This window comes from Hyperoodon ampullatus (assembly GCF_949752795.1).
Source record: "Hyperoodon ampullatus genome assembly, chromosome: X".
Lineage (NCBI taxonomy): Eukaryota > Metazoa > Chordata > Mammalia > Artiodactyla > Ziphiidae > Hyperoodon > Hyperoodon ampullatus.
In genome coordinates this window covers 96,891,932-96,904,999 of record NC_136913.1, presented here as the reverse complement: position 1 = coordinate 96,904,999, position 13,068 = coordinate 96,891,932, and the positions used below count along the sequence as shown (strand labels likewise).

Below are 13,068 nucleotides of genomic sequence, written 5' to 3'. Positions count from 1 at the left end.
CAGAGGTGCATATCAAGTTCAAGTGTTTCTGTATCCTAGACACCTAGACAAATCTGAAAAGGTTACTTCATTTTGATTAAAATCTGCTACAATTTCCAAAAGAATTATCTTTTTCTTCTGCTTTCCTAGAATTTCATGGTATTCCATACTGTTTCCAAATTACCAGCACTTGGGGGCATACACAGAGATTGTTCTAGTAGTATCTGCCCTATTTAGCTAGTCTCAAACTGAAGGTCTGCTTGATTTTAGACCTATACAGGTGGTAAAATTCCTCCTGTTTCTCCAACTAGGATTACTACCTATTTTCTGAGTAAAATAGGAATAAACCTTACTCTCTTTAATGACAAAAAGAAACCTCAGCATCAGAAGATTGATTACAAACTAAATATCTATTGGGTTTCTAATATTACTTTAACTTGAAAACAACAGCTTCTGAAATTTCTCAAGTGTTCAGAGTTAGCTTTGAAAAAAATTTACAATTCCATAGGAATAAAAATTCACAGAACATTAAGCACAAATTTTACATTTCAGATCAAGACTTACACGAAGGAAAACATCAGCTCTTCCCCCACCCCATATAACTAAAATGGACCATCTGACCTTAACTAGTTTAAGTTATGATACTGCAATCCAAGATTATGAAAATTCTTTGCCCTAGAAGATCTCAAACCTTTGCTTCTTCTGTTCCTTGATTGTACCCCTCTGGTATATTTTCAACATTGCAGCAGGCACCCCACTCTTCAGTCCTAATTGAAAAGATTTAGAACAAAGAGCTTTATATAAATGCAGTAGCTAAGTCGTAAGTCTAATGACTATACCACCATCTAGTGGTAAAGTAGCTCAGTTCTAAAAATGAGGCAAATACTTTTTCATCCCAGCATTTACACTTATGCTTCCTCTTTTTAAGTACGTGCTATAAATACCTCCTATATATTTCATACCTCCTGTGGGGACACAATCTCAGGATGGTCACTATGATCCCCACCTCCTGGTGTTCACACTCTTGTATGATTTCCCTCCAAGTTTGTGTCTAACCAATAGACAGGATGTATATCATTACACTATATAAGAATGTAGTGCCTGTCTTGCTGATCTCTCTTGCTGACTATAAGGAAGCAAGCAGACATGTTCACCAACCCCATGTGGCAAGGAGCTGAGGGTTACTCTGGCTGACAGCCAGCAAAAAGCTGAAGTTCTCAGTCCTACAGCTGCAAGGAATTGAATACTACCAAGAACCATGTGGATCCTTCCCCAAAGCTCCAGATGAGAACTCAATCTTGGCTAAAACCCTCATTACATTCTTGTGAGATCCTAAGCAGAAGACCCAGATAAGCTGTGCCCAGATTCCTAACCCACATAAATTATGAGATAAGAATGTTGTTTTAAGCTGCCAAGTTTGTGGAAATATTGTTACTCAGCAACAGATAACTAATACACCCTGCCTTCCTACTACTTTAGTTTCTGTAAGCCTCAAGTTCTTAATACAAATAATCAGTGAAGAATGAAGTAACTTCTACCCTGATATATATGGTTGCCACCCCCCCCCCCGCATTCCTTAATACAGTCATCCCTCGGTATCCATGAGGGATTGGGTCCAGGACCCCTGGCAGATATCAAAATCCTCAAGTTTCTCAAGTCCCTCACGGTCAGCCTTCCACCACCCCAGGTTCTGCATGTGGATCAGGAGGGCCGATTGTTAAGCTTTTTTAAAAAACCCTCTTTATCAAAAAAAAAAAGCATTAAACATTCAAGAAATAGAACTGCAAGACAACAAAAAGACAAGGTTATATCTGACTAGCACCAAGCCTATCTGAATTTCCAGACAGAAGAATCAGGGAGAAATATAAGACAATACCTACTTTATTATCTCAAAGTTTTTGACTAAATCTGTTCAATAATAGCTGCTTCCTCAGAGGCCACAATGTATACTCCTAGTGAGTACCAAAGGCAGACACTAAAAGCTCCTAAAACTCCCCTTTAGCCTGAGAGATTCTTTTCTACTAGCTGGATGTATGTGTCAAGTAACCACTTTGAACCTCAGTTACCATTTACAAAATGATGGTGCTGGTTTAGAATCAGGTTTTTTTCCCTCAAAGTGTGGTCCATGGCCTACCTCTATCAGAATACTTGGGTGTACTTGTTTAAAAAGTAGATCCCTGGCCCTACTCTGACCTCCAATTTTGAAAGGAGGCCCCAAAATCTGCCTAACAAGCGCCCTAAGTAATTCATATATAAGTTTGAGAATCATGGGATTATAGTTCCAAAGTCTCTTCTAGCAATTAAAAAACTGATTCTGGAGTCAGACTTGAGATATGTGTCAGGAGGGGGAAATTTCCCCCCTACCCCTCTTGAGTTCTTGTGGCTGGACAAATAATAAAATTGACACAAGACAGGTTAATAGGAGAAAAACAAAAAAACGGATTCCAACTTGGACCAAACCCCCAAAGCCTGAGCATTTCGCAATGCAACATATCTTTTGGTAAAACTTCTCTTCCCCCATTAAAAAATGTATATCCCTGTACATACAAGCATACATACATACATACATGTGTGTGTATATACAGTTGGCCCCTTCATTTCAGCAGGTTCCACATCCACAGATTCAATCAGCCATGGATGGAATTGGTTGAATCTGTGGACACAGAACCCATGGATATGCAGAGGGCTAACTGCACATACTACACTGTTTTATACAAGGGACTTGAGCATCAAGCATTTTGGTGTTTGCAGGGGTCCTGGCGCCAATCCTCCGCAAATGTCAAGAGATAACTATATAAATACACTAAGTCATAAGCTTGCCAGGTCCCTTCCACTTTCAAATGATACACAGAAACATCATGATCTTGTAGTTGACATCCCCTTTCCCTTTATTACCTATCCTGAGTTGAACTCTTGGAGCCAATATGGACATTCCCACTTCTAGTCACAGCATTGTTCCTGTTCTTCTTGGAACCACTTCGAAACAACTCAATTGCAGTCTTCAACTCTTCTTCATCCACAACAAACACATCTTTATAGAGAATTTCATACAACACAGCTAAAGGAAAAAATGACCAAAACTCCAATTATCAAAATAAGAATTTTTATAACAATGTGAAAATAGCTATAACCCAGTATACAAATTCAATAGGTACCAACAAAGTTTTAAAAGAGCTACTTATGGTGGGCCCCTCAATTTAAAGATCAGCAACAAATCATCTGAAAGCACACCCAAACATTTATAAAGCCTACACATGCCTTGACAAACAGCTGCACTTGACTGAAATTGTTTTGAGTACACTGAATCATAATGACCATTACTTGAACAGCAGAGTAGAATCTGAAGAAAAAACACACAGAACAATTAAGTGAATGTTAGACTTCTTACAACCATGAAATACTTCAAATTAAGTTGCTAATCAGAAATTGATAAACTAAATGAATTTGCTTTTTAAAAAAAGTGACTTTCTGATTCTACATATGTGATATCATACAGTAGTTGTCTTTCTCTGTTTGACTTATTTCACTTAGCATACATGTCAATCAAATCTCAATAAGGCTGGGGAAAAAGTGAGTTTAAAATCCAAATACAGATAAATGAAAGCTGTATCCCATAATCAGATTTTCTTGACAGTGACTTTTATTTCTTTAAAAAAGTTTTTTAATAAGTGAAAAGAATCTGAAAAAATATATATATGTACAACTAAATTACCCCGCTGCACACCTGCAACTAACACAACACTGCAAACTAACCACACTTCAATTAAAAAAAAAGACAGTTTTCCAAAGTGGTTGTGCAATTTATACTCATACTAGCAGTATATTAGAGTTTTAGTTATTCCAGGTTCTTGACACAATTTTCCATCCTTTTTTATTTTTGTTAATTGTTTGGAGTTGTTTTTATAGTTCTTTTTTGTTCCTTTCTTCTTTTTCTGCTCTCTTACGAGTTGATAACTTTCTTTAGTGTTACATTTGGATTCTTTTCTCTATTATGTGTGTGTATCTATTACAGATTTCTAGTTTGTGGTTAGCATGAGATTTATATATAGCAATCTCTCTCTCTCTCTCTCTCTCTCTCTATATATATATATATATATATTTACACGTGATTATTTTAAACTTCTGATCTCTTAATTTCAAATGCATTTTATCAACCCTGCATTTTTACTCTCCTTCCCTCATGATTACTGTTTTTAACATCATATTTTACATCTCTTTTGTGTATCCCTTAATGTTTATTGTGGATATAGATATTTTACTACTTTTGTCTTGTAACATTCTTACCATCTTTGTATGTGGTTGACTTCCAAAAAGATGTGGTACATATATACAATGGAATATTACTCAGCCATAAAAAAGAATGAAATAATGCCATTTGCAGCAACGTGAACAGACCTAGAGATTATCATGCTAAGGGAGGTAAGACTGACTTTTAAATGTCAAGATTAAAATCACTGCTAAGGCAACAGTGTGAGCCTCAATCACATTCCTGATAATATACCAAACAAGTCCTGATTTATGAATTTGCAGAAGATGGGAACTTTTACAAATTGAGCAAAAAGAATAGGAAGCCTAACAGAAGTCAAACGACCCAGCTTAACTTCTAAAAATGGAGAAAACAGGTCAAATACCCCAAATTTAGACTATGGGGGGAGGAATTTCATTCAATTTATTCAAAATGGTATCCACTATATTGAATAGCAATATATCAATATGCTATATAGGAGACTTCCTTAAAGAATTGAGGCACTGAGATGGCTATAAAATGAGTTAATTTCTTAGCTGATTCCTTCAATATCTAGTTTTTTCAAACAACGTTCGAAGGCCAGGCTTACTAATCAAATTATTTCAGTAAAAATGCTCCCTGGCTCCATGTGATGAAATCTGTTTATATAACAGGTCCAAAACCTTTTTGAATTTTTCTTCAAAAACCTCTGTCTTGTGTAAGGGATGTAATCCCTAGTGATTAAGTCTATTTCATTTTGAAGCCATCTCTGGAAACAACCTGAGGTACCAAGGACAATTCTCTGTGATCTATGAGTGGATAGTGTCACCAAACTTCCTTGGCAGAAAATTATCCTAAGCACTCTTTCTACTTTCCTACACTACCCTGGGCTAACTTCTCCCAATGAACAAGTTCTCTGACCGCAGGTCTATTATTCTTCCCTAGTCTTTTTTTGCAATCACAACTCTAACTCTATTAGTATAATCCATTTCAAAGTACTGAGAGGGAGTATCAAGCTAAAGTAACCCACAATAAAGTTTAAGTTGCAAAGTTTCACCCGCCCCCAAGGAGTATTTGCATTTAAGAGGAGTTTATTAATCTAAAAGAACAGTGAGCAGATTTTGAGCTGAGAAGCCTTTTGTACTTTGGACTAGAAGAACTGGGAACTCCAACAAAGAAAGGTTAATAACCAGAGGCAGTTAGTAAGGATTAGTTAAAGGAACCCAGCTAACCAGAACTGATGACTAAATAAGCAGGAAAGAAAACAAAGATGAGTATACAATTTCTCTATTGAAGTGGCAAGAAGTTCTATTTTGATTGGAAGAGGCAAAACTAAAGCATGATGGCTTTTATGTTCCTGGTGGTATCTCAACATAAAATAATAATTTTCTCATAAATACTTGTGAGTGGTGTGTTTGTTGGGGGTGGGAAGGTGGGATGTAATGGCAGTAAACTAGTTAAAAATGAGGTAGATCTATATGACTGATGGGGATAAATATCTGAAAAGAACAAGTGACAGAATGTTAAGTATGAGCCCATCTACATAAAAAATAATAAATGAATAAATACATAGAGAATGAAATTGGGATACCCACCCAAACTTAATAGCTGTTACTTTGAAGCACATGAGATTGAAAAGCATGAACAGAAACTTGACTTTACATTTCCAGATACAGGTTTCATTTTGTTTTAAATATAGTGTTTTTCTACTCTTTCTAGATAGAACAAATTGGCTGAGTGAAAATGGCTAGTTTGCAGTAGCATTCACTTTGACACTGGATAACTATGTAAAATGCAGAATTAAGTCAGCTAAAAAGGTGAAAGGTACTAGGGTGAACATTAGGTATTTATTTCTTTGAAAATTTGCTCTAAATTATATTTTATGCAAAGCTTATTAATAATGTTCACTGCTTTTAATAAAGTCATTTTTGAAAATACAAACAATTCAAATATAAATCTTAGGAGCCTGAACTGATACAGCAACTAAGTTTTAGGCAAAGCAAGGTGTCACACAACAAAAGTACCCTGCTGCCACCTGGCTCTTCCATACTTAAATTTCAGTATAAACTAACATTCGCTTTGTACATTCCCAAATCAGACATATATACAGTATCCTGTGCAATGCAAATACCCAACTGCTGATAAGTATTAGCTCTCTCTATATATATGTATGGATGAGACTTACACATGATATTCTCATGGCTGCACACACTAAAAAGGTCTTACATTTTTGTATTCTTATGGTTCCCAATGGGTGATGTTTTCCCCTTAATTAGCTCAAAAATATCTCTGTAAAATGTATAAGACTCATTTGAAAACAGAGCTGTATAATTATAGGAACTAGGTGGTAGGTATATGGATGTTCACTATACAAGTCTTATAATTTCTCTCTGTATGAAAAATTTCAGAATAAAATGGAGAAAAAAATTAACTGCAGGTTTAAAGGTTCCTGGTAAAGATCTAACTGTCTAAATCTCATCTCAGACAATGCTGTGTACAGTTGCTAAAACACAATAGCTAACACGCCTCTTCCTCAAACAAGTCTGATTATGTCACACCATTCTTAAAAACTCTGAATTGAGTGTTAAGGGACAATTATACTAATGTCTGAATTTACTTTGAAATACATCAAAACTTAAGGTGGATTGATGCATGGATAGAGGGGTGGTTAGATATGTGACAAAACAAGGATATTAAATATTAGCAGTGGACTAAGTGGTGGGCTTATGGATGCTCAATGTAAAATTCTTTTAGCTTTTCTGTATGTTTGAAAAACCTTCATAATAAAATATTGGAAAAAAGCTTCAATTGACTATTCTGTACAATGAAAAGCCAAATTATTGGCATAGCCTACTACATCCCTCTAGCCTATCTTCTCAGCACTGTCTTCCCCCCATCCAACTACTTGGTCTCCAAGGGTCTCTTGCTTCTATGCCTTTGCATATAGTGTTTCCTCTGAAGAGACTGCCCTTTATACTTGTTAGACTCATTTTTTTAATACTCCACTTAAATGTCACAACCACCATGAAACTTTCTAAACTCCCTGAAGCACAGTGAAGGGCTTTTTCTTATATGCTCTTTGCATATAGTTCTATTATAAAACATATCACTTCACTGTAATTATTTACATGTCTATCTTCATAGCCTCTTGAGCCCTTAGAGGGCAAGGATTTTGCTGTATTGTTTGTGGTATCCCCAAAACCCAGTAAACTGCCTGGTACACTACAGGGGCTTAATGTTTACTGAACAAATTGGCAGTACCATCAGTAAAATAATTAACATGCCCCAATTTATACTTATGTTCTAAGTTATCTCTTGCATCCTATTCAGTCTTTTCTATTCCTAATGCCACTTGCCTAGTTCAGGTCTTCTGTCTAGATTACTGTAACATTCTAACAGTTCTACCAGTATCTAGTATTATTTTACCATCAAAATGCTGCCTGAATTTTGCTCCATGGTATGAAACAAGACAAAACTCAAATACTGTGTAATCTACATTCACTAATCAAATCATCTGGATAGAAGGCTTTTCTTAAAAACTTTTTGGAAGAAAAACTGTATGCTAAAGAACAATGTTTACCTGCTGAGAGTTCTCAACCAACAAAACAACCTCCTACTATTTTCCAAGCACCTTACTAGACAGTAGTAGCACATTGTCCCTGCACTTAAGAAACTTTCAGACTAATGAGAGAAACAGACATGAAAACATATACAAGGTGATAAACACTATACTTACCTGGGTGATTCTAGGGGAACAAAAAGGGAGGAAATAACTCCAGGGGAGTTGGTAAAGTTTCAAAGAAATTGACATCTGAGATACAAAGGAAAAGAGAGATGAAAGTCGGACTCTCTGGTCGCATGATATACTAAGGTTGAAGGACAATGAAGCTGGAAAGAAGGTTTGGGACCCTATACATTACTGAATGTCTAGCTTCAGAGTTTGATCCTTATCTTCTAGTCAATGAAGAGTCAATTAGGGTTTTGGGTGTTTTTTTCCTATTACAGAGGAGTGACAAGATCAGGTTTGTTCAGAAAGATAGCTAACAATACTTAGGCTGACTAACTGGAGAGGAAAAGGCTAGTTGTAGAAAAGCTTGGCTTTTAGACTGTGCTTATTTTTTCATTAATTAGGTTTAAAAGGATGATTTCTTAACGATAAACTGGCAGCATCATTCAATTTTTTATTTTAGTAAACATTCACTTATCTTACCTTGTCTTCATAGCCATTATCTGTGACATGAGTTGGAGGCCTGCCAGGATAGCGATAAAGAATGAAATCCCGACTACATGGGTAGAAAACAAAGATGGATGAAAAGAGATAATTTAGTATATGCAAGAAATAGTTATAAGAACAAAGATTTGTGCTTTTAAACTGCCTACCTTATTCATCTAAAATAACCTAAATGTTTAAGAGGATAAATATTAATTCAACATAGACAGCTAACTGGCCCTAAAGTCCTATGCATTTTTAAAATGTATCTTAATTTGAGGAAAGGAGGAATAAAGAAGATAAATTGCCAATTGTATGAATATAAGTTTTGGAGGCTCCCATTTATTTAAAGCAGGTGTTGGCAAATTTTTCTTGGTAAAAGACCAGATTAAAAACATGGTTTTTGCAGGCCGTACGATTTACTCAACTTCGACTTTGTAGCCTGAAAGCAGCCATAGACAACGCATAAACAAATGTACGTGATTATGTTCCAATAAAGCTTTATTTATGGACAGTGAAATTGAATTTTATACAATTTTCATATGCCATGAAATATTATTCTTTTTTTAACCATTTAAATTTTTTTAAAAAGCATTCTTAGCCAAGAGCCATACAAAATAACAAAAAGCAGGCCAATTTAAAAGGTTGTCCCTGATTTAAAAGGAACAGCTGATTAGCTGCCTGCTTGATGCCTCTTCTGTACTACTTCTTCCTGGATTTAGTGAGGAATGAGCAGACTGCAAAACACTAACTTGAACAAGTCCCCATACAAGAGGGTTCTGATTCTATCAAGGTATGCACCATCTCACCATCCTAAGAACTGTGGAGTCTTACACAGATCCAACTCCTTATAGGAACAAGATTCCCACTAGCCTCTAACCCACATTATATAACCTACAGCTTTCAGAAATGCAACTTTCGCAGTTTTAAAGACCAAAACAGAACGTCCAAAGCGGTACAGCAGTGTTTTTCAAATTTTTCCACCATTACTGCCTCCCTAAAGAGCCTTTTAAAAACATACGTTTATTAATTTCCCTATAAAATTTTAATACTACAGATACACTGTATATCTGTTTTCATACTGTGACCCTTTGAAGGATCATAAACCAATGTAATCTCTAATATTTGTTGTCCTCAGGAAACAATTTCTACACTCTTGGAAGTGATATTGCCCCACTGAGCACACATGCACAAAAGGAACAAAGTTAAATACACAAAAATTCTAAGATAAGTATTCTGATTTTCTACAGGAATAGTACTAGCAGTTCTTAAAGCCCTTTATTCTTCCATTCAAACGGACACAAATGTAGTTCTCCACCCCCAAAATTACGCCACTGACTTTGCTTAGACCACTTCATTTGACTATCAATACATCAAATCTCAAATATTCCCAGTCCTAAAGGGACTTTATTAGAAACCTTACACACACGCTTTCTCTCTCTAAAAGAAAAAAAAGAGATACAACTTACTTATAAATTAGAGAAAGAGCTCTTATTTCCAGATGGCCAGCACTTTCCTAAACATAAACAGTGCATAAAGTTTTTAAAAGCATTCTGTATCTAGGAGGTAAAAGTTTTTGCAAGTTCAACAATTGTTTTTTTAGATGCTTAGCACTGTTGTAGGTGAAGAATTTGTACAACACACTATAACTTGCTTTGAGGCTTGGGATACTGTGACAGTTACTTATTAACATAAACTTATTCTGAGAAAAAATTGGACCTAAAGATCTTCTTAGTTAGCTATTAAGTAACAAGGACAGGAATATGGGAGATTTAAAAGACACAATAAAAATGTAATTAGTGTAAGAATACGAAGTTAGCAGGGTATTTAGTAAATGTGTTAAGTCCAGAACTATGGAATTAATTTAATCACATAAAATTATTTTTAATTATGTTTATGAATCTTACTCCCACATAAAAGAAGGATAACTACAAATCAGGGGAATTGTTTAACAAAAAAAAAATAATGACCTCCTAGTAACATTCACTGCCATCCCCCTCCCCCATTAAAGTGAAAAGGCTTGGGTTAGTCCTGTTCCCAAGTAGTGTATATATACTCTTTCACTAGTCTATAGATGATAAAATTGTTAACACACAATTTTCAATATTCAACACAAAACAACAGGTCAATTCCCAGCCTCTAAACTTTTGCAAGAACTATTTGATTCAACACAGCTGGCTACTTAAGAAAAGACTGGGCCTAGCTAAAGTGACACAGCTGAATGATATTTAGGCTACTATTCCAAATACTCTGAAAAGATTAAACCCCCATATTTGATCTTACCTTGGGATCTCCCAACCGTTCCAGGTATTTCTCAAAAGATCCCTCCACATACTTCAAAAATAAAACAAACTTGACTTAACCAAATACATAGCATTACTGAAATCTGATTATATTCTGCAATATTATCCTCCAATGAGTTTTTGTTCAGCTGAACAATTATGGTATTAAATGACTACTTTGCACAGCACCTCAAGAAGATTTGTACATACACAAAAGTTGAGTGGAGAAAAGCTGGACTATAAAACTATCTTAGGAACTGGTCCTGGCTTATCCGCATACCAGTGCATTTCATCAAACAGTATGCCTTTGGAGTTTCTTTTGAAATGCCAACTTAAGTAACGACAATTTTCATAAATCAAGCAAGCACAATAATTATAAGGATTTCAAATTTGACAGCAGAAATGCATTTACAAAGTTAAACTGAGGAACTTTAAAAGGAATTTCACTAGTTTCAAAAAAAGCACAGGCAACAAGGGAACTTTTTGGGTGATGGAAATATTTTGTACCTTGACTGCAGTGGCAGTTGCATGACTATATTATTGCCAAAACTTAAAACACTAAACTTAAAATGGTGAATTTTATGATATGCAAAATATACCTCAATAAAAATTAAAATCAGGAAATATATTTAGTTCCATGCATGTATATCACTAGACTTAAAAAATCATGTTAATTTTTCTCAGTTCCCTTTTTAAACAGTTTTGAGGCATAACTGACATACAATAACCACACATATTTAAATGGCACAAATAAGTTGACTTACGTATGCACCCATGAAACCATCATGACAATCGTGATAGTGAATATATCCATCACCCCCATAAGTTTCCTTGTGCCCCTCTATAACTTCACTAACCCACAAGCAACCACTGATCTGCTTTCTGTCACTACAGATTGGCTTGTATTTTCTAGAGTTTTATATAAAGGAAATCATACAGTATGTACTTTTTGGGGGGAGGTCTGGCTCCTTTCACTCTGCATAATTAATCTGAGATTCATCCATGTGATTTTAAAATTTTACAGACATCTTTGTTACTCAAAATGTGGTCCTTGAACAACAGCAAGCATCACTCAGGAATTTGTTAACTGCGGAAATCTTGGGCCCCAGTTCAGATCTAGTGAATCAGAATTGTTTTTTTAACAAGATCCCCAGGTGATTTGTATGCACAAAAACACTTGAGATGCACTGCTTTACACCACCGTCTTGCATTTGAAGTAATTTCACGAATAATCCTTTCCCCAGGTGTGGTGACTGCTAGTTAACTTCAAGGTAATAAGCTTTAAAATCAAGAAGGCTTCATATAGTTTTAAAATTCACAGAAACCTGTTGAGATAATTAAGAGTAAACTTCGAACAGCAGGCAAATACCCATAATATAGTCAGGAGAACAAATAGTACTGGAAGGGCTAGGAATGTTTAAACAAAAACAAACAGCAAAAAAAAAAACAACAGCCACAGGAAAGGGCACACTTCAAATCAGACCTTGATAAAACCTTATTTTGTTAACAAGAATTTAAATACTTCAAAGTATACGAAGATGTCTTCTAAAAGTTGTTTTAAAGTCAATCATTAGTGGCAGAGCTCCAATTACCACAGTTTGTCACATGGAAAGACATGTTCAGGAATAATTTGTTTCCTTAGAGTTAAGTTTTACAAGATTCTTCAAGTTGACTGGCTGACTATCATTGTGCATAGAAATAAGAAAGAACACAAGGGGCTCCCATTTATACAAATTTAAAAATACACATTTAAAAATATTAACATAGCCAAAACCCTCGTGAACTGATTACTTGTTTAAAAAAACTGTGATATGGATAACAGCCACAATGTGACTTTTTGGGTGTGGGGGGGAATAAACAGTGGGAAGGATAAAGATTAACTTTCTTAATTTTTAATTAAAGTACAAAACAATCTAATTCTGGGAGGAGATCCAGAAGCATGCTAGCTAGGAGGAAGGAAGCCAACTGAAAATTAAATATTTGCTATTGAGAGGAGATGGCGGGATATAATATTCATACGTAGGTGCTCAAAATTCATTTCCTACCTGCTACATATTCTATGAACAACTCTCCCTTAGGTATGTATTCTACTTACAGACTCAAAAGTTTGTTGATTTTCTCTCATATATGAGACACAAGCCTTCCTGATTTCCAAGTGATGGACCTGGCTGCAAAACAACTAAAAAGAAGAGAAAGATCAGCTCAACTGTCAGCAGTTATTTGAAACAGAAGCTTCTAAGTTAAGACTATGAACTGGACACTCATGTCCTCCCCTTATTCAGAACATATGTCGGAAATTGGGAAATTAAGTCCTGACCTTACTAAAATCTGTTTTTGTCATCTTTGGCGATATGGAAGAGGTATGATTCTGT

The 13,068-nt window shown here is 35.4% G+C and overlaps 1 protein-coding gene across 1 annotated transcript in view; it reads right to left on the bottom strand.

The window, feature by feature from the left end:
- Positions 1-13,068, bottom strand: part of LOC307069773 (UDP-N-acetylglucosamine transferase subunit ALG13-like) — a gene marked incomplete at both ends in the record, with an annotated part of 53,152 nt that overhangs the window by 39,563 nt on the left and 521 nt on the right. The window contains 7 exon segments of the mRNA XM_079728098.1: positions 671-746; positions 2,875-3,037; positions 3,232-3,319; positions 8,415-8,487; positions 9,884-9,930; positions 10,698-10,748; positions 12,792-12,875. Of these exon segments, the coding sequence (XP_079584224.1) occupies positions 671-746; positions 2,875-3,037; positions 3,232-3,319; positions 8,415-8,487; positions 9,884-9,930; positions 10,698-10,748; positions 12,792-12,875 (582 nt within the window).